Source organism: Anolis carolinensis, chromosome 1 (genome assembly GCF_035594765.1).
Source record: "Anolis carolinensis isolate JA03-04 chromosome 1, rAnoCar3.1.pri, whole genome shotgun sequence".
NCBI classification, from domain to species: Eukaryota; Metazoa; Chordata; class Lepidosauria; order Squamata; family Dactyloidae; genus Anolis; species Anolis carolinensis.
In genome coordinates this window covers 107,450,105-107,471,240 of record NC_085841.1, presented here as the reverse complement: position 1 = coordinate 107,471,240, position 21,136 = coordinate 107,450,105, and the positions used below count along the sequence as shown (strand labels likewise).

Genomic DNA, 21,136 nt, shown 5'->3' with positions numbered 1-21,136 from the left:
TAGTATCCTGAACTGTATTCTTTTGCAACTAAGATGGTTTTTACCTGTATGACCATCATCATACAAGATTGTGAGTAAACATATTTTTGCTATTTTATTTTTGATGCCTCTGATGCTTATTCTATGCACATGACTCTTTAAAAGGAAAGGGAGGCTGACTATTTTGCTTTTTCTCACCTCTTCTCACATAAACCCCTAGACTTTTGTGTTTTTGCTACTCTGCACCAATTTCTAACCATATTGGTATTATAATCCTAACAGGTTATGAATATATTCCTAATAGGTTATGGGCCCAGACAAAAAGGGGATATATTTTAAAAGAGCAATTTTAAGAGGTGATATTTTGTTTTGACTCTTTGTTTGGTGAGGAAGTTTCAGTGCTCCTTACAGTAAAGGGAGCTCACATTGGGAAAGCATTTTGTGTTCCTTTGTTTCTGGCCAAAACTTGGAGATTGCCTAAAGGCTAAGTCTTTTGTGTTGTAGATCACCTGGCCACATGGTAGCCATTGAATGTTTTGCAGGCCTTGCCAGCCACGAGGGTTGATTTTTAAAAGGACAAATTTTTTCCTCCTCCTTTCTCCTTTGCATGTGCTTATCAGAGAACCATTTTGAGTGTTGATTTTCTTTTTGGCTTTTTTTCATTTTAAGCCAATATTGTGAGATTTTGAGATTTTGATTTTGATCTTTCTCCTTTTTGGAATTCCTATATTTTGATTGAAGATTTTGATTTTTGGAATTTTGTTTGAAAGATAGATAATAGAGAGATATTGCATTTGTTGAGGGAAGATTTGAACAGCCATAATTTTCATTATTGGCATGATAAAGTATTGATACTCCTAGAGTAAGAGAAGGTGTTGGATTGTATTCAGAGAGCATGTCCAGAGATTAATGAGCAAACTATTTCAGATTGAAAAGTGAAGGATGCAAAATTTGATCACTTCTACTCTGAAAACTAAGCAAATGATGTATGTAAGAAATTGTGAGACTGCTAAAGATATGCTTGAAGCACTCAAATGCACATTTGGTCATATTTCTAAGCTGGCTGCAATTGAGTTGTTGAAGAGACTTATGAAAACAGAGCTTAATTATAAGAAAGAGTGTAATAAACATTTTGAGAATTTTACAGAAATGCTTGATAAGTTAAAGATGTCTGGTTTTAACACTGAAGATTTTCATAAAGTTGGACATTTGATAGGATCTTTAGGAAGGACCTTCGAGCCATATATGTCTGCCATTGAATCAAATCCAGATATAACTTTTAATTTGGCCATTGCAAGGTTCAGAGACTTCTGTGGTGACCAGCATAGAAGTTCACATGTGGATAGCTGTAGATCAAATGCATCAAGTTACATGGCGTCAAGTCGCCACACTCATAGGGGCAGAGCTTCAAGGGGCAGCCCAAAGGGGAATACATGTTTTAATTGTGGCAAATTTGGTCACATTGCAAGATTTTGTCACCTACCAAAGAAAGATGGCGTGCCATCTGGTGGCAATAAGCAAGTAAAGCAGGAAAAGAAAGTTTTTACAAACAAGTCTGCTGGAAATACACAATCACACAGAGGTTTAATGGCTGCTCATTCTATTTTAACAATTAATGAGAACAAAGATAAAGATGATGTTTGGATTGTTGATTCAGGTTGTACACAGCATAGCTCAAATAACTCTGATAATTTTGTTGAACTGAATCAAGGAGTTAAAGGTGATTTGAGAGTAGCTAATGGAGATTTATTGAAAATAAAAGGATCTGGAAAGTGTATTGTGAAATTTAGTTTGCCTGATGAGGTTGCTGTAACTGAGATTTCAGATGTTCTTTACATTGATTCACTTCAATGCAACATACTGAGTGTTAGTTCTATGAACAAGAAGGAATTTGCAATTCATTTTGAGAATGGTCAATGTGATATTACAAAAGAAAGAGTTTTATATGCCAAAGCTTTCGAAAATAATGGAATGTATGAATTGTATGTTTCATCTGAGCAAGCCAACATGGTTAAGACACATGTTGATGGAAAGAATCTTGAAATTTGGCATAGACGGTTTGGTCATAGAGATTCAAATGCAATTCTGCAGTTGCAGAAGGACAATTTGGCTACAAACCTTGAGATAAGCAATACAGCTTTAGATAAATGTGTAGTCTGTGTTCAACAGAAAGCAGTGAGTCCCTCTTTTCCAGTGAACACAGAAAATCTAGATCTACTAAGATTCTAGATTTAATTCACAGCAATATTTGTGGACCTTTTAAGATTTCTTATGGTAGAAATCGTTATGCAGTTATTATCTAACCATATTGATATCATAATCCTAACAGGTTATGAATATATTCCTACTACTTGGATATGACGTTGCACGTAAAAACAACAACATGCCTGCTTACATGGCTTCAAGTCCCAGGTGGACTTAAGAATTTCAAAGAATTTTCTTAGTCAAGGAATACTCAGTCCCAGGTGGTTTTGTCAGGTCCTTCCTCTGAAATACAGCCAACCAGAGGAAATATAACTGGCGCCCCTGGTATTTTAATGGACCATTCTGTTTGTCTGAATCAGACCAAGTCTACTGCTGTCAGGAATACTCCCGAAATCAGCAGAACAAAGGCTCAGTCCGGGCAACGAATGGCTCTCCCTTCCTTTCCTCTCCAGCTTTTGAAGTATTCCTGAAAGCAAGGGACGTTCCTTCAGACTTAGAAGGAACTCCCATGAGATTCAATGGCCTCGAGGAAAGCCACCGAAATTAGCAGCGGTTACGGAAATCCTATTCTCAAGGAGGCGCGTTTCGTTTTTTTCCAGGGTTTTCATCTCCCTTTCTTGGCAACGTTTCCTAGTAACTTAATGAAGACTTATCGTTGCTGTCAAATACGTTTTCCAGATGTTTCTTCCACCCCTTCCCTCTTTCCCATGGATAGGGGTCTTCTCGGAAGTCTTCAGTTGCTTTTTAATGGCCTAGATTCTTTTGTTAGTAGTCTCAACGCAAATCCACTGAATCAAATGAATTCATTTACGCGTTGACTCGTCATTTAACAATTGGCAGTTGCCGACAAAATACCAGTCTATATCTGTAGATTGTTTGGTCGGCATTTTTGCATTACGGTTACTCTCCTCGGAGTCTCCTTTTTGAATGCCTGGTTCTTTTCAACACGTACATATAGGTGGATTTTAGATATATGTGTGTAATATAAAACCCAACGCTGTGTAATATAAAACCCAATCTATATATTCCCAACACACACAAACACACACACACACACACACACACACACACACACACACACACACGAGAGTTGAGTAAGTGTGTGTGTATATGAGAGTTGTGTGTGTGTGGATACATATATATAGGGTATATGTGTATGTTTGTGTGTAGATATCAATTGGGTATATGTGTGTGTGGATATGTTAGGTATATGTATGCGTGTGTGTATGAGCTGGGTGTATATAAGTTGGGTTTATGTATATCTGTGTTTGTGTGTGTGTGTGTGTGTGTGTGTGTGTATATGTATATATATATATATATATATATATATATATATATATATATATATATGCAGGGCCGTAGCCAGAAAAAAATTTCGGGAGGGGTTTTGAAAATTTCGGGGGGGGGGGGGTTGAACCCCTGACCCACCGCCCCCCCCCCCCTTCAGACCTGTCAATATCTGCTTGAGATAGTGCCTGGAGGGATTCTTAATGTTTTACGTCTCATAGACTTAGCATGGGGATTTGGTTAACCAGTTAAAATTCATGAGTAAACCAGGTTTTTTGTTTTAACCTAAAAAATTTCGGGGGGGGGGGGGGTTAACCCCTAACCCCCCCCCCCCCCCCCCCCCTCGCTACAGGCCTGTATATATGAGCTGGGTTTTATATTACACAGAAATATATAACATGTATATACATTTATCTATGAGTTGGGTTTTAAATTACACGTACATATATCTAAAACCTTCCATATAAAACACACGTATGTACATTTATTTAATACCCAACTCACAGAAAAACGAGACAGGGAGCGACCTGAATCGGGAGTGCAGATTTCTGTCGAAATGAAAAGGAAACCGCCTAGTTGACTGAACATTTTTCTTCCCTCTCCATCCAAGCCTTTTGACTCTCTGAGTGGAACAAAACTGTTGTTTTAGAAGCAGTGTTTGGTGTTTGCAACCCAAGGCGACCGTTTTCTTCCCGGTGCCATTCAATCCAAGAGGAGGAGAGAGAAAGGGAGATGATTTGGCCCTTTTAAAGCCTTCCTCTGGTCTGATTTCTGGGCTCCCAGCGTCCCACTGAATTGGTAATATGGCAGCAGTCCGTTCCCTTTCTCTGGAAGGGTAGGTATTTTCTGGTGTTTTCCCATCAAGTACCTGCCCAATTTCTGTATGGCACACGCCAGGAATCAATAGAAGTTAACAAGTCCTCCAAACACCGCCTCCCCCTCCGCAAGCCATCCCTCTTTGTCGCCTCGCCTTTACAATCCGGCCAGAAAAGGGCGCGCATTAAGGAGCTTTGAAGTCTCTTGGCGCACAAAAGGCGCAGCCGAGGAGACCGAGGAGCCCCCGCCGCCCCCCTCCCCCCCCGCCTCCCCACAGAACTGGTTTGTCCCAGCACAATCGGAGGGAGCAGAATTTATGGGGGAATTATACAGTGGATTTGTCACTTAAAATATCGTAACTGTCTCGGGGACAATCCCCCATGCTGAGGATTAATGGTCCCTCCGGACCTTTGATTCACCAGCGCCTTTTCTTCGCCCTTGACAAATTGGATTTTTAGGAATGGGAAGGTCGCCGGGGCCAGTGCATTGGCTGCCCGATTCTTGAGAGAGAGAGAGAGAGAGAGAGAGAGAGAGAGAGAGAGAGAGAGAGAGAGAGAGAGAGAGAGAGAGAGAGAGAGAGAGATTATGCATTGGGGGGGGGGGGAGAAAGCGAGAGGGAGGCTAAGGGTGCATCTACACTCTAGAATTAATGTAGTTTGACAACACTTCATCTGCCAGGGCTCCTCCGTGCTAGGCATCCTGAGAGTTACCATTTGGTGAGGCACCAGCACTCTTCGGCAGGGAAAGGTAGAAGGCCTTGCAAAACCATAGTTCCCAGGCTTCCATAATAGTATCGAGTTCTTGTTGTATCGAGTTATTGGTGTCAAACTGCATTGAGTCACAGCATAGAGCAGGCATGGGCAAACTTCGGCCCTCCAGGTGTTTTGGACTTCAACTGCCACAATTCTTGGCCTCAGGCTCCTTCCTTTTCCCACTCAGGCTCAGAGAAAGAGGAAGGCAGGAAGAGAAGGAGAGAGAGAAATATGGGTTGCTGTGAGTTTTTGGGGTTGTATGGCCATGTTCCAGAAACATTATCTCCTGACGTTTCGCTCACATCTGTGGCAGGCATCCTCAGAGGTTGTGAGGTCTGTTGGAAACCAGGCAAGTGGGGTTTCTATATCTGTGGAATGCTTAGGGTGGGAGAAAGAACTCTTGCCTGTTGGAGGCAAGTGTGAATTTTGCAATTAATCACCTTGATCAGCATTGAAAAACTTTGCAGCTTCAAGACCTGGCTGATTCTTGCTTGGCAGAAACCTTTGTAGACAAGTCTGCCGAGGGACCACCAAACGCAGCATTGCCCAAACACGAACCAAGGAAAACGAAAGACCCTGAAGACTGACGCAACCAGAGAAGTTCAGCCATAGCAGAGCACCTGATGAACCAACCTGGACACAGCAGATTATTTGAGAACACAAAAATGCTGGGCCACCATGTCAGGCCACACAGAGAAGCCATTGCAATCCAAAAGCATGTAAACAATTTCAATAGAAAGGAGAAAACAATGAAAATCAACAAAATCTGGCTACTCTAAAATCAGGACAGTAAATAAAGACCAAACTCAGAAGACAGGGGAATCCCAGACAGAAAACAATCAGGGCCAGCTAACACCTCACAACAAAGCCCGGAAAACTCACAACAACCTATATATATATAGGTTCTACTTCGCCTTCCCTCTTTTTTCCACGGCATCTCAACGTATACACACAAACGACATGTCAACATATACACACAAACACACGTTGGGGGAGAAAAGGGGAAAGGATATATATATCCTTTCTCCTCAAAGCAAAATCTCTGGCTGTCTTTCCTTCCCTTCTACTTCGCCTTCCCTCTTTCTTGCACGACATGTCAACATATACACAGAAACACACGTTGGGGGAGAAAAGGTTTGCATCTGTCCCATATATATGGGAAGGAAAGACAGCCAGAGATTTTGCTTTGAGGAGAAAGGGGAAGGCAGGGAGAGATGCAGAGAGAGAAAAAATGCTTTAGGGTGAGAAAGAGGGAGGGAAAGAGAGATATTAGATGTTGAGGGAGAAAGAGGGAGGTAGAGGCAGAAGGGAAGGAGAGGGGTGAGAGGGATATGCATATAATATATATATGTGTGCGTCTGTCTTGGGGAAGCAGAAGGGAGGGAAAGATGCAGAGATTTGGCTTTGGGGAGAAAGAGGGAGGCGGGGGAGAGAGGGAGGGAGAGATAGCTAGATAGAGATATGATGCGTTGGGGAAGGAGGAAGGGGGGCGAGGGAAAGGCTCCATGTGAGCCCCTCGGAGGCCACTCGGCAGCTGGTCGTGGCGCTGCACTCTCTCAGCCGCACCCGGGCGCCACAGGAGGGGAACCGGCCCGCGTGGGAAGTGAAGGGGGGGGGGGCTTGAAAAGGCGGCGCGCGTCTTCGGCGGCGTCACTCGGCGGGCGGAGAAAAGGCCCGAAAGGCTCGACCCCCTCCCTCCTCCTCCTCGTCGTCGTCGTCGGGTCCCCTCTTGGCGGTGCGCCTCTCCTTCTGTCGCAGCGTCAGAGGAAGGCCGCGCCGTCCTCCTTCCTTCCCCGTCTCTCCTTCCTCCCTTCTCCGTCTCCGAGGGGCTGCGATGCAAAGCGGGCGCTCCCCTCCGGCCCTGAGCGTGACGGCGGAGAGCAGCCTCCCGGCCGGACTGCGCCTGGGCCCCCTCTCCGGCGCCTTCAAACTGGGCAAGTACCTGTCCGACCGCAGGGAGCCCGGACCCAAGAAAAAGGTATTGCCGTTGATGCCTCCAGAGCTCCAAGCAAAGGGAGGGACGGGGGAGGGGATCATCTAAGCGAGACCCCGCCATCTCCCCCGAGCCCTGCACAGAAAGGCAGCCTAGAACCCCCTCTACACCACCACTTAATGCGCTTCCAACTGTGGCGGCCAGACGCAAACTCCCCCAAAAGAGTGCGAAAGGAAGTCATCCGCGCGCGCTTTGGTTGTGTAATCCTCACCGGGGCTTCAAACTGTGTCATCTTTTGCACAGCGAAACCCCCCTTCCTCAATATCGAGTTGAAACTATAGTAAATGTTCAGTGTAGATGGGGCCTAGGTTGGGGAGCGGTGCGTGGAAAGAAAATGCCCATAAATCCCGTACTGTAAGAGTTCGTCTTCCCTGATTCTTGTAATATTTGATAGCTTTCGTATACTCAGGAATTGAAATTTTGTCTCTTTTGTAGTAAATCTATACTTTTTTGTGCATTCTCTTATTTTATTTTTCGCCCCAAGTGCCTTTCTCGACTGCAAACAGATCCTCTCCTGCAAACATATCCCTGGACCCGATCCCAGATTATCTGTTTATCTCAGATTATTTGGCAGTGAAGACTCCAAATAATCCAGTTCAAAGCAGATAATCTGGGATCAGATCAGATCAGTGTAGATCCAGCCTCAGAGAAAAGGAGAGACTTTTAATGACAGTTTTTTTTTAAAGAGAGCTGCGAGCCAGGATCTCCACTAGCGTGGTTGCTGTGATTTTCTGGGCTGTATGGCCATGTTCCAGAAGCAATCTCTCCTGACGTTTCGCCCGCATCTATGGCAGGCATCCTCAGAGGTAGTGAGGTATATATCTCACAACCTCTGAGGATGCTTGCCATAGATGTGGGCAAAACGTCAGGAGGGAATGCTTCTGGAACATGGACATACAGCCCGGAAAACACACAACAACCCTGTGATCCCGGCCATGAAAGCCTTCGAGAACACATCTCCACTAGCGATTTATTGGTTTTCTGGCCAGTGGTTATGATGGCAAAGGATCAGCCGGATTTCAAAGTAATGATAATAAAGAATGGAATGAACTCAACGGATAAGTCAATGTATTCTTATTCCCAAAATGGTTTTGCCTCCTGAATTTTTCCAAAATGTTTTTGATGCCTGGGTTAAACGATGCGCAAATGTGTACAAATTGATGGTGGCTATGCTGAACGGTAGTTTTGTGTAGAGGATAGTTCAGGCCATGATCTCTTGCAATTTCTGTTTTTATGTGTTCATTCATAACGTTTTGATGGGGAGGCAAAAAATTTTGACCCACCCGCTAAAAGCCAAACGGTCTTTGCCTTCGGTTTTTGTTGGTCGGAGAAAGGATTGCGAGGTCTTAGACGGAACTGGAAACCGAAATGTTAGCTTTCTTCAGGCCACAAAGCCTGGGTTAAACTCAAACGCGAGGAGACCCATTGAATGAATGGAAAGTTCATCCGTCAGTCGGCACTTAAATTAAAATCCAGTTAAGTCAATGGGTCTGTGCTAAGTGGGGATGAGCCATTAGATGTAGCGCTTTTTCTGAGATATACCAGGCAGAAAAACGCAGCACAAAAGCCTCGAAGGAAACCAAAGGGATTTCCCGAAGGAGGACAGATGTTTGCGAGGAAAATAGGGAAGAGTCTCGCCCCCTTCTAGGAGACCGAGCTTTCTGGAGCAGGAGTCCATTCCCCTCAATTGCCTCAAAGGGACAGATGCAAACACGTCCTTCCTGGCGGTGGGCAAGAAGCCCTTCTGCCAAGGGCGCGTTTCTCTGCTGCCTACGAGGAGCCCAAGGGCGCGCGAGACTGGGGCTGTGGGTGCATCTACGCTGTAGAATCGATGCAGTTTGATCCCTCTTTAACTGCCATGGCACAATGCTATGGAATGATGAGCATTATAGTTTTACACGGTGATTTTACACGGTCTCCCACCCTGGACCTTCCACAGATATATAAACCCACTTGCCTAATTTCCACTATACCTCACAGCCTCTGAGGATGCCTGCCATAGATGCGGGCGAAACGTCAGGAGAGAATGCTTCTGGAACATGGCCATCCAGGCCGGAAGACTCACAGCAACTCAGTCTTTAGCTTTCCATCGCAGTGCCTTCCTGCCCTGAGCCGAGCATAAGGCGGCATCGATCCCTTCCCCCCTTTTCTCCCCAGAAAGCGCAGAGATTTGTCATAACTCCTGAATGCCTTGTAATCGTTTCTAAACGCCCTGCCAGGCCCTTCAAATTTATTTCTCCTCTGTCTTCGTTGGTTCCTCCTGTTGAGCTGCCTTTGTTGCGGGGACAGTTTATTGCCTTCTCGTTGAGCGAGGAAACCTCTCTCTCCTCCTCTGTTTCGCCAAACAGATTTTAGGGGCAGATTGACACATTAACTGAGCTCCCCGGCCCCTTTTTTCCTCTTCCCTCCCTTCCTCCGGAGGGACTATATTAAATGTTAATTAATTGCCCCGGAGGACCCTGGAGACGCCAAGTGTGGGAGGAATTTAGAATGGATATGGTTGTTGTTATTTAAAGTTGCGGGCTCCCGAGTTAAATATAGACCAGCGGCAGTGAAAAACAAACAGTGTATTTCCCTCTTCGGTGAAATGGCTTTGAAAAGCCCACGGGGAGTTTTGATCCTATGGAGTTTAAAGGCTTGTTTCGTTTCAAAGGGAGGATGCATGTCAAATTCTGTCATCTCTTCACTGGGAGTAAAGCCCTACTCCACTCAGCGAGGCTTATTTACTAGTCAACATTCAAATAATTGGGTCAAATCCATGCTAGCGAGACATACGTCAATGAAGTCGGGTTTATACCAAGAGCACCCAAAACTGTGGTTAAGGGCAAGAACTTTTGCCTTCCTGGTTAAGTTGACTGCCCTTTCGATCCTAAAATCAGAATGTATGGAAGAATATTTAGAACAGTGTTTTCCAACTTGTGGTCCATGTATCACCAGTGGTCAGCAAGTACTAAAATATGTTCAGGGGCCTCACACAGCCCAACCAAATGTTGTTCTTGGTGCCTTCGTTTTTAGGTCTGTTCCTGGGGTTATTTGGGGTGCTCATTCAGAAAATTGCATTGAATAGACTACATCAACTCTAGATGCAAGTTGCTTCTGGTGTGAAAGAATTGGCCGTCTGCAAGGAAGTTGCCCAGAGGACGCTGGGATGTTTGATGTTTTTACCATCCTTGTGGAAGGCTTCTCTCATGTCCTCGCATGGGGAGCTGGAGCTGACAGAGGGAGCTCACTTGCACTCTCCCGGATTAGAACCGGCAAGCTTCAGGTCAGAAATCCAACCTTCAAGTCAGCAGTCCTGTTTCTGTGGGCGGCAACCCTATGGTTTTCTGTGGCGGCAGATGGCGACTACTGAATGGCATATGTTCTGCATCAGAAACTAGAGCTGATGTGGTCTATCCAATGCAATTTTCTGAATCAGCACCCCAAATGACCAAATCAAATCTAAAGTTGACTAAAAACTGATTCCTAACCCCTTTGGTACTAATGTTGGAGAGTGGCCCCTGGTCAGTTGGTCCCTGGTGAAAAAAAGATGGGGAACCCCCCCCCCCCCCCCCCCCAGTCCAGACTGCACTAAATGCCAAACACCACATTTCAGCAGAACTGGATTTTAGAGAATGAAGGGGTTCAAGCACCTCAAATAAATAAATTAGCCGTGACTCCTTCGCACAGAGAGTTTGGGGGGTTTATTCCATCTAAATTAATGAATGCCGCATTATTGGGTCGGTTTAAGGTTCTGGCAATGGATCTTTGTAAATGGGGTTGTGAGGGAACGGGAGGGAGGAAAGACGGAAGGAAGGAAGGAAGGAAGGAAGGAAGGAGAAAGAGAAGGAAGGAAAAAGGAAGGGAGGGAAGAAGGAAGGAAGGCAAAGGGAGGTATTGGGAAATCTGAGCTGTTAGACTCAAAATAACCCTCAGCTGGGGTGATTCCACCATAATATAGTACCAGAAGTAAGCTTCACAACCAGCAGAAACTTACATGTGGCTTTATGTGCCCAGATATGTGGGTTATTTTGAGCCTAACAGTTCAGATTCCCCAATAAAGAGGAAGAAGCAGAAAAGGGATGGAAGGAAGAAGGAAGAAAGGGAGAAAGGGAAGGAAAGAGAAAAAGACGGAATACAAAAAGAAAAATGGAAGACAGAAAGAGAAGAGGGAGGCAGAGATGGATGGATGAATGGAAGGAAGGAGGGGGAGAGGGAAGGAGGAAAGGAGGAAGGAAGGAAGGAAGGAAGGAAGGAAGGAAGGAGGGAGGAAGGGAGGGAGGAAGGAAGGAAGGAAGGAAGGAAGGAAGGAAGGAAGGAAGGAAGGAAGGAAGGAAGGAGGGAGGGAGGGAGGGAGGAAGGAAGGAAGGAAGGAAGGAAGGAAGGAAGGAGGGAAGGAGGGAGGAAGGGAGGAAGGAAGGAAGGAAGGAAGGAAGGAAGGAAGGAAGGAAGGAAGGAAGGAAGGAAGGAAGGAAGGAAGGAAGGAGGGAGGATGTGCTTTGATAGGATGGTGGTGAATCGCCTAGTGGACCAGCTGGGCGCCAAGGGCGGCTCTTCTGGCTGGAGGCCTCACCGTGGAGGTGCCTCCGTCGCTGGGCCTGACCCCTGGGTTGCCCTGCCTGCCTTCCAGGTGCGGATGGTGCGTGGGGAGCTGGTGGACGAAGCCGGGGACCCCGCGGCGGAGTGGATGGGGCTCATCCGGGCGGCCAGGCACGCGCAGGAGCAGACCTTGGAAGCGGTGGCGGACTTGCCGGGAGGACAGGTACCCACCGCCCCCTTAAACTCGGGGAGTGGGAGTGGCGGGGGGGAGGGATGCGGGAATGGCCCCGGGCGCCCTCTTCGGGCGCCTCCTGGGCTTTGCCGACCGGACTTTCCCTTTCCTTTCGCTGCTAGATTTTCTACCGGGCGCTGCGGGATGTCCAGCCGGGGGAGGAGCTCACCGTGTGGTACTCCAACTCCTTGGCCCAGTGGTTTGACATGCCCACCACGGCGACGCCCACCCACGACGAGAAAGGTAGGCACCCGGCGCAGGACTCGGTTGAAGCGCACCTGCCTTTTCCATTCACTGGGCTCAAGGAGAGGGCGGAGATTAGCTCTAGCCAAGGCTTCTTTAGTCTTTATTTATTCACATAAGCGACATTTCCACGCAGCCATCTGTTCAGTTCCCTATGCTTCTCCCACTTTCAGACTGGAGCCCCTGTGGTGCGATGGGTTAAACCCTTGTGCCGGCAGAACTGCTGACCGAGGAGCGGGGTGAGCTATGTCTGGCAGCTCTAGCTCCCCATGAAGGGACATGAAGTCTCCCACAGGATAGTAAAGCATCAAACATCCAGGTGTCCCCTGGGCAATGTCCTTGCAGACGGCCGATTCTCTTACACCAGAAGTGACTTGCAGTTTCTCAACTCGCTCCTGACATGAAAAAAAAAAATCAGACTGGCCACTAGTGGCTTGGATGTCCGAGAAGTGGCTGCGGTGGATCCTGTGGATCCGCTCTAGACTTTAAAAAAGGTAAAAGTTTCCCCTGACGTTAAGTCCAGTCATGTCTGACTCTGGGGATTGGTGCTCATCTCCATTTCTAAGCTGACGTTGTCCGTAGACACCTCCAAGGTCATGTGGCCGGCATGACTGCATGGAGCGCCGTTACCTTCCCATCTTTAAATGAGCTGTCCTTTCAATACAGTATACAAAGGCGCCAGATTCCGCCTGATCTTGGAAACTAAACAGTCAGTTCTGGTTAATGCTTAGATGGGAGACCACTAACTAATACCGAGTTCTGTAGGCTATACTTCAGAGCAAAATTCCCAAGCTTTGGTCCTCCGTGTATTGGACTCCGTTTGGACTCCGACTCCCAGAAACTCCATCCACTTGGCCTCCTTTGAACTGAAGTCCCAACCCCCAAGAAAGCCAAAGTTTGGGAATAATTGCTTTGAGAGGAAAGAACTGCCAGACCTTTGAGTCTCTTGTTAAATTTGTTGTTGAAGGCTTTTCATTGCCAGAATAATTGGGTTGCGGTGAGTTTTCCGGGCTGTATAGCCATGTTCCAGAAGCATTATCTCCTGACGTTTCACCTGCATCTATAGCAGGGCTTGTGAGGTCAGGAGAGAATGCTTCCGGAACGTGGCCATACAGCCCGGAAAACTCACGCAACCCCGTTCTCTATCGTTATTCTGGTTGGAGGGAGGGATTTGGGTCCTTTCCCGACCATTGAACCAATTCGCTTTGGACGGGTGATTCTACCCACCCAAACGAAGAGATTTTTCTCCTCTTCCCAAATTATATATTTTTAGATGTATCTCTATTCAAAGAAGCGAACTTTAGAGTTGCTGTTGCTTTTTTTTCTTATACAATGTATACGTCTAGCACGAAAGGCGATTCCTGCCTTGTTTTGGAAATCTTTGTTTTGGACATTCCTGGAGAGACAAAATAGATGAAGCCCGTTTTCTAGATGTAGCCTCTCCCCTCCTTGTTGGAGGCCAACAGTTTATACTGTGACACTGATATTTGTTCCTTTCACCTTGTCAAAGGGGTTTCGGTCCAGTAACAATGAGTAAATCATTTTGGGGAATTTCACATTGGAAAAAGATTCAGTCCCTGTTATTGGGCTGAAACCACCATTTCCTTTTGTAACGTGAAAGGAACAGAAATGAATTTCGAAGTGCAATTGGCTGGCCCATAGCAACGGTTGGAGGGTCGACCTCCTTTACGTCCGCGTTTGTTTGAATGCTGTTTTTGCCTGAAAGAAAGAGCGAGAGCTTGATCGACAGATATGGTATAAAATCAGTCATAGTTGTGGGAAGTGAACCGTTCTGGTTCACACTCTTGGCGCTGGCTGAAATAACCTGAACGTACAAACCCAGATAATTATTGGTCAAAATTTAAGGGACCCTGGCGCTTGGGAACAGCTGTGTCCGGGAAATATTATTTTTAGCAGAATTGACTTTTAAACTCATGGGTATAATCAGTGCTGTAGCCAAGAAGGGAAGGGGGTTTAGGAGTTCAACCCCCATTCCGAAATTTTTCAGATTTTTTTTTTAAAACTGGTTTACTCATGAATTTTAACAGATTAACAAAATCCCCATGAGTGTCCACCTAAGTTTATCTGTCCTGAGTATCCACTGAAGGTTGAGCCTGATTGCTATTTTATTTTATTTTTTTGCGTTATGGAACTACTCTACATGATTCGCTAAAAAAAGTTGCAACAACACCCCCCCCCCCGCGAAATTTTTTCTGGTTATGGTCCTGAATATAATCATATCTATTTTGTTTCACTCAACTGAATGGACTTTATTTCGTGTTGACAGTTCTTGAAATTGTGAAGTAAACGTGAGAAGTCCGAGGTGTGAAATGGTCAGAGCTGTCCAAAGATGATTAGTTGGGACTATGGTCAAATTGATGGGAGTGCTTTAAGCCTTGGATTGTGACGCTGGAGAGTAGGGTTCAAATCCCCGCTCCTTCGAAGTGGAAACCAACGGGGTGACCTTGGTCAAGTCATACTCTCTCAGCCTCAGAGAAAGCCAAAGGCAAAGCCCCTCTGAATCAATCCTGCCCAAAATCCCCCATGTATAGCTTCCTCCTAGGGTCGACATAGACCAGAAACTACTTGAAGGCACAAAATAATATAGGTAAAGGTAAAGGTAAAGGTTTTCCCTTGTCCATTCCTGTCGGACTCTGGGGGTTGGTGCTCATCTCCATTTGTAAGCCATAGACACCTCCAAGGCCATGTGGCCAGCATGACTGCGTGAAGCGCAGTTACCTTCCTGATGGAGGAGAGCGGTACCTATTGATCTACCCACATTTCCTGCTTCTTAGCGGGGGTTGGACTAGATGGCCCATGAGGTCTCTTCCAACTCTACTATTCTATGATTCTATGATTTGCATGTTTTCAAATTGCTAGGTTGGCAGAAGCTGGTTCTAACAGCGGGAGCTCACCCCGCTCCCGGATTCCAACCGACCTTTCGGTCAGCAAATTCAGCAGCTCAGTGGTTTAACCCTCTGCGTCACCAGGGGCTCCACAAAATAATATAGCACGTAGATTTTATTTTAATTTTCGTGGCTCCATTTTATGGAAACCTACAATAGGTTTTCTAGTACCTCATCAAACTGTAAATCCAGGATCCTGAGCGTAGGATACCTTTGCGTCGTGTGAAAGAAGCCTTCTGCCTCTGTCCTATTGACTGGGGTGGCACAAAACTCACGCAAGACAAATTAGGCGGGACTGAGCCAATTTAGGAGAGTAAAAAGCGGCTCCTCACCGTGAATTAAGCTGTTCCGTTACAACAGATGCTAACTCCTTTTCGGTCTCATTATATGCACGGATATGCTGGGGAAAGACTGAAGCCTTTGCAAATCAAGGCAGCTCTGCGGAATATCGACAACCTCCGTTCCTGGGAAGTAGGGTTATTTGAACTCAGTTGTATTTGCCCACGAGTAACCACTACGATCCAATGTCTGAGGACATCTTACTACATGTAGGACTGATTAGTTGGGCGAGAGTTAAGGCAAAAAGTTGCGATGGCCTTATGCCAGCCTAGTATTCAGAGGCTGAATACTAGTTGGTGTATACAAATGTCACTGTTGCCCTATGCCTTTTATCACTACAAAACAAAGTGCCATGATTCCACTATAGCTGCCATGGCTTTATCATAGGGGATCCTGGGAGTTGTAGTTTCGGGAGGTAGTCTAGCTTTTCCAAACGAGAAGTCTAAATGCTTCTTCTCCCAAGACTGCAAATCCGATGATATTGCCATGGAAATTAAACTGGAATCATAGCGCTATTATGATGTCCAGAATCGTAATGCTTTTTGCGTGTTTAGTGAAAGGAAGGAGAAGAAAGGTTCCTAAGAATAGTTTTCCTAGTGCTTTATTTATTTTTTCTAGTTCCACATCCCAATATATGTTGCGTTTCTGTCAAATACTGAACACTTCCTTAGAAATTCCAGAGAGAAACCCATAGGAAGTTGCGATAAATCACAATTTATTCGAAAGGGAAAGAATTACAACTTCCATCGTCAATAGACAGGAGACCAGGGCTCCTGGGGATGGTGACGATTGTAGTCCAAAACATCTTTTAAGGGCTCCTCGATAAGGACAACTGATCTGGATATTAATTGATTCAGCGCCTCTGGTATGACTGAAAAGGTTTGCAACGGAAGGTAGGGATATGTGTTGTCGAAGGCTTTCATGGCCGGAATCACTGAGTTGTTGTGGGTCTTCCGGGCTGCACGGCCATGTTCCAGAAGCACTTTCTCCCGACGTTTCGCCCACATCTATGAGAGGCATCCTCAGAGTGTGAGGTTTGTTGGAAACTAGAAAAGTTATATAGTTGTGGAACGTCTAGGGTGGGAGAAAGAACTCTTGTCTATTTGAAGCAAGAGTGAATGTTGCAATTGGCCACCTTGATTAGCATTGAATGGCCTTTCAGCTTCAAAGCCTGGCTGCTTCCTGCCTGGGGGCATCCTATGTTGGGTGGTGTTACTTGGCCCTGATTGTCTGGAATCCCCCTGTTTTCAGAATGTTGTTCTTTATTTACTGTCCTGAATTTAGAGTTTTTAAAATACTGGTAGTGTGCCGTCCGCCGGACAATAAAAAACTATAAAACTGAAACGTGCTGTCCTTTATCCGGGCGAACTGCAAATCCCTATAAGCTGTCCTATAGATATTGAACGACTGAGTCTGGATAACTTCAAAAAAGGATGTTTATTCATACAAGGTTGTAAACCTGGCACAGATCTTAAAGTTGCAGAAAATGAAACAAATTTCTATAGGTTTTAGGTACAGAATTATCCCTGGTTCCAGAAAGCAAAGGTGATTATAAAACCACTATACCCTAATCATGCTGCCTATATTAGAAGGAGAAACTCTTTCCTTCCCTATCTTTACAGCAAAGATTAGTTCTAGAAGCGACAGAATAACCCTGCTCCTCTAACTAGATTTCCTATTCCAGATCAATATAATTCAATACTTATCTAATTTGGATAGGCTTAGATTGGCCTGGTTTTGAGGATGATTTGTCCCAGTTAGCCTTGCACAGCTCCAGCACGTTGGAAGACTATAGCCAGAATGAAGCTCCAAAATGGAGACTAGACCCTGGTAAAAAGGGCGGTCCTAAGATGTTGCATTCTTTGACCAATCACTGCAAAGAAAACTGCAGCCAGCTCTTGCAGATTCCAAGCCACTTTTCCTAGGCTTTTGCAGCCAGAGGCTCAAACAAAATGTAAAGGAGGGAAAACAAACAAACGACCAATAGGTAAGGCAAACCATCGTCCTGGGGGACGGAACACTCCCCGCTAAATTCCCAGGATGTGGGAATTTACCAATCAAAAACATACAAACACCTTTGTATACACAACAATACAAACACTAGAACTTTAAACATCTCCAATAAGCAACACGAGGTCACTAATTGGTCTGTCCAAAATGGACACTTTGCCTCTGTTGCAAGTCTTTAATTGAACTTTCCTGACCTTACCGTCCGGGCAAGGAAAGGTCTTTAATACAATGCCCATGGGCCATGCATGGCGGGGCAAGTCTTTGTCCTTTAACAACACAACGTTGTTAACCTCAATGTTGTCCTGTGGGCTTTGCCAGATTCTTCTAGCTTGAAGCTGGCTTAAGTACTCAGCTTTCCACCTTTTCCAAAAGTGGTTGGCCAAGGACTGCACCTGTTTCCACAGGGCACGGTGAGTTCCGTCCGGAACTGGCAACATGATGTCCTTCCATCCTGGCACCTTTTGTGTCAAAATAAGTGCAGGAGTCAGTGGTTGTAAGTTCTCAGGGTCACTGGTAAGGGGAACCAGCGGCCGGTTGTTGATAATTGCGGTAACTTCCGCCATAAGTGTCACCAAAACATCATGCGTCAATGACCTATGACTCAAAAGCATGGCATTAAGGATTTTGCGACTAATACCAATCATCCTCTCCCAAACACCACCCATGTGGGAGGCGTGAGGAACATTGAAAGTCCACATAATTTGTTCAGTATTCGTAAAGTTCTGAACCTTTGGGTCTCTCCCAAACCTAGACACACAATTGAGTTCTTTGGTCGCACCTACAAAATTGGTGCCACAGTCCGACCGAATTGACTTAATTGGCCCTCTGAGGGCTATGAACCTTTTTAATGCGTTTAAAAATGATGAAGTGTCCATCCCTTCTATGACTTCTATATGGACAGCTCGTATTACTAAACAAGTAAACAAAACTGCCCACCTCTTGTTATTTACAACACCACCCCTGGTTTTCCTAGTGACAACCTCCCAAGGACCAAACACATCGATTCCCACATGGGAAAAGGGTGGGTCTGTCAAAGTCCTATCCTGAGGTAGTTCTGCCATCAACTGACTTTGACAGTTTCGCCTAAGGCGCCTGCATTTAACACATTTGAAAATACAACTGTTGACCAACCTTTTGGCATTAACTACCCACAGACCTTCATTTCTAAGGGCTGCCTCAGTTAGAGTTCTACCCTGATGATGGATCCTTTCATGGTGATGCCGAACGAGCAGCAATGCAGTGTGACTATTAGGGGGTATGATGATGGGGTTTTTTATGCACGCCTTGAGTTTAGCTTTGGCTAACCTTCCTCCAACTCTCAAAATACCCTCCTTGTCTAGAAATGGGTTTAACTCATTTAGAAGACTTTGATTAGGGATGTTGAGCCCTTGCTCTAGCCTAGCTATTTCCTGCTTGAAAGCAGATCTCTGTACTGACTTGAATATGACGCTCTTAGCCTTTATCATATCCTGGACCTGTAAAGGCTCACTATCTTTGCAAGCTAAACGATGTACAAGCCTAGCAACTGCTCTAAGAAGACTGTGCCACTCCGAAAAACATTCAAAACGGTGTGGTTCCAGGCAAGATCTTTGGCCCATCTTGATTTCTGTGGTTGATTTGCAGGCTTTCACCTCTGCACTTCGTGAGACTTGAGCATTCATAATGTCCGAAAACCTTTGCTCATCTTTCGAGAGCGCTGTGGCTTCGTCTCTCTCAGAGACTTTGAAAATGGAGGAATACTCTGGAGTTATTGCTTGGCAGTAGACTGAGATGTGACTTAGGCAACTGCGCACAAGTGTAGGACGTCCACCTTTAAGCACCTGTGCTTGATTGGAGTCCAACGACGATGGTGGGTGCATCTTGTTTATGCACACTGGGCCTGTAACTGTCCAGCCTAGTGGTAGCAGCTGAGCAATGGGCGCCCCTGGAGGTCCCTTAACTTGGTCGTTCACATAGAACAAGTTCGGACAGTCCGCACCAAGCAGAAGGGCAATGTCCACATCTGGACGGAAAGCAGGTATGGCATTCTTTAATCGTCGCAAATGTGGATGAGCCTCCACAACTTCTCTAGTTACAATTTGTTTTTTGTTCCGAGGGATGGAGGAACACTCAATCAGGTCTGGCAACTTGAACTGCCTCTTCTGGTCGCAAGAGGAGACAACAAAGCCAGATGCTATGCGACCCTGCAACTTCTTTTTTCCTGCACACGTAGTCATAGTGTAGTCAACCATCTTGGTTTTAAGGTCAAACATGCGGAAGAACTCTGGAGTAGCCAGGGAGGCGTCGCTCTGTGAATCCAGGGCCACATAGAGTCTCTTTCTAAGCCAAGGGCTCTTGGCTGGATATACATCCGCTAGGCAGATAGGATGACAAACTCTGTACTGGTGCGAGTCAGAACACAGCTCTGTACAGGCGACTGCTGAAACCTCCACCTGCATCTCTGGTACGACTGGCTTGTCGGTGTCTTCGACTGCTGACTTTTCTTTTGGTGAAACGTTCCCTTTGGGGTGGGAGATGACACTGGAGTTGTGCATTGCGGTGCAATGCTTGAGGCTGTTGCATTTCTCACACTTGACGTTTTCTTTGCAGTTGGACGCAAAGTGTGGAGTTGCTCCACAGCATCTAAAGCAGATTCCCTGCTTTTGAACTAGCTGTTGCCTTTCTTTGTATGACTTTCTACTAAACTCCCTGCAGTTGGCCAAGCTGTGAGGCTTTTGGTGGATAGGGCAAAGCAACTCTTTTACCTCCGACCTGGGTTCATCAGTCTTGTGTTGAGTTTCGACTGCCTTTACGCTGACAGGTCTATTGGCCTCTCTAGGTGGTTTCTTGTCCACTTCAGGCGCCTTCCCTGTATGGATCCCTTGATATAAGGTGGGCAGGCCCGTCTGTGGATCATTCCTTTCCCTGGCCGCTCTGGTGATGAACTGGACCAGATGGGAAAACGGTGGGTACGCCTGAGAATGGGCCTCCTTGTAGTTAAAAACCTGTTTCCCCCAGTCTTCCTGCAGGGCAAAGGGAAGTTTGTCCAGAATCTGCCGCTGGGACAGATGCTGATCGAGGCACTGCAGTCCAGGCAACTCTGGATTCTCCTTGGCCGACTCTAACTCTGCAAGAAGATCACTGAGGTCCCACAAGAGCTTGCAGTCCTTGAGCTTTAAGGTTGGGAACCTTTGCAGCTTGTCCATTAGAGATGCTTCAATCTCCGTGCTAGCTCCATACCGCTGATGTAATCTGTCCCAGGCCTTTTCCAAGGCTTTGTCGGGATCAGCTACATGGGCTGAATATATTCTCTTAACTTGAGAAGATGATGCTGGACCCAACCAGGCGCCTAGCAGGGTCAGCTCTTCTTCAGGCAACAACTTTAAGTCTCTAATTGCCCTCTTGAAGGTAACCTTCCAGAGAAGGAACTCTTCAGGCTTGTCTGAAAACTTTTCAACTCCCTTGTCTTTGAGGTCTCTTTTGGGACTTCTAAGGATCGAGACGAGTTGGGATTCTGGCGTCGACGGGAACAAGTGTGGCGTTGGCTGCTGTGGGGAGAAATCCCACCATACTCCTTGCGTCGACCTTTGGTCTTTTGGAGGGATGACATCGTCTGTAGATGGACCGATGGTTCCCTTTGGACTTGCTTGTAGGGCCCAATTGGTGGTAGGCTTTGATGGTTTGGCTGACTGTTCAGGAATCTTAGTAGGAGGCACAGGCAACCTGAGCAAAGACGAGCTCCCCGCTATGATGCTCTGAACTTTAGGCAACCCGAAGGCAACTTTAGGGCCCTGTTCTGACCGAAGAGAGAAGTCTTCATGTTCCTCGTCAGAAAGCTGGCTGTTTAAACTATTAAGGTGCACAAGCACCTTGGAGG

General features: G+C 46.0%; 1 protein-coding gene across 1 annotated transcript in view; it reads left to right on the top strand.

Moving 5' to 3' along the window:
- Positions 1-5,485: 5,485 nt before the first annotated feature.
- Positions 5,486-21,136, top strand: part of prdm13 (PR/SET domain 13) — a 42,870-nt gene continuing 27,219 nt past the window's right edge. The window contains 3 exon segments of the mRNA XM_062980410.1: positions 5,486-7,017; positions 11,642-11,773; positions 11,905-12,025. Coding sequence (XP_062836480.1) covers positions 6,874-7,017; positions 11,642-11,773; positions 11,905-12,025 — 397 coding nt within the window. The 5' untranslated portion in view covers positions 5,486-6,873.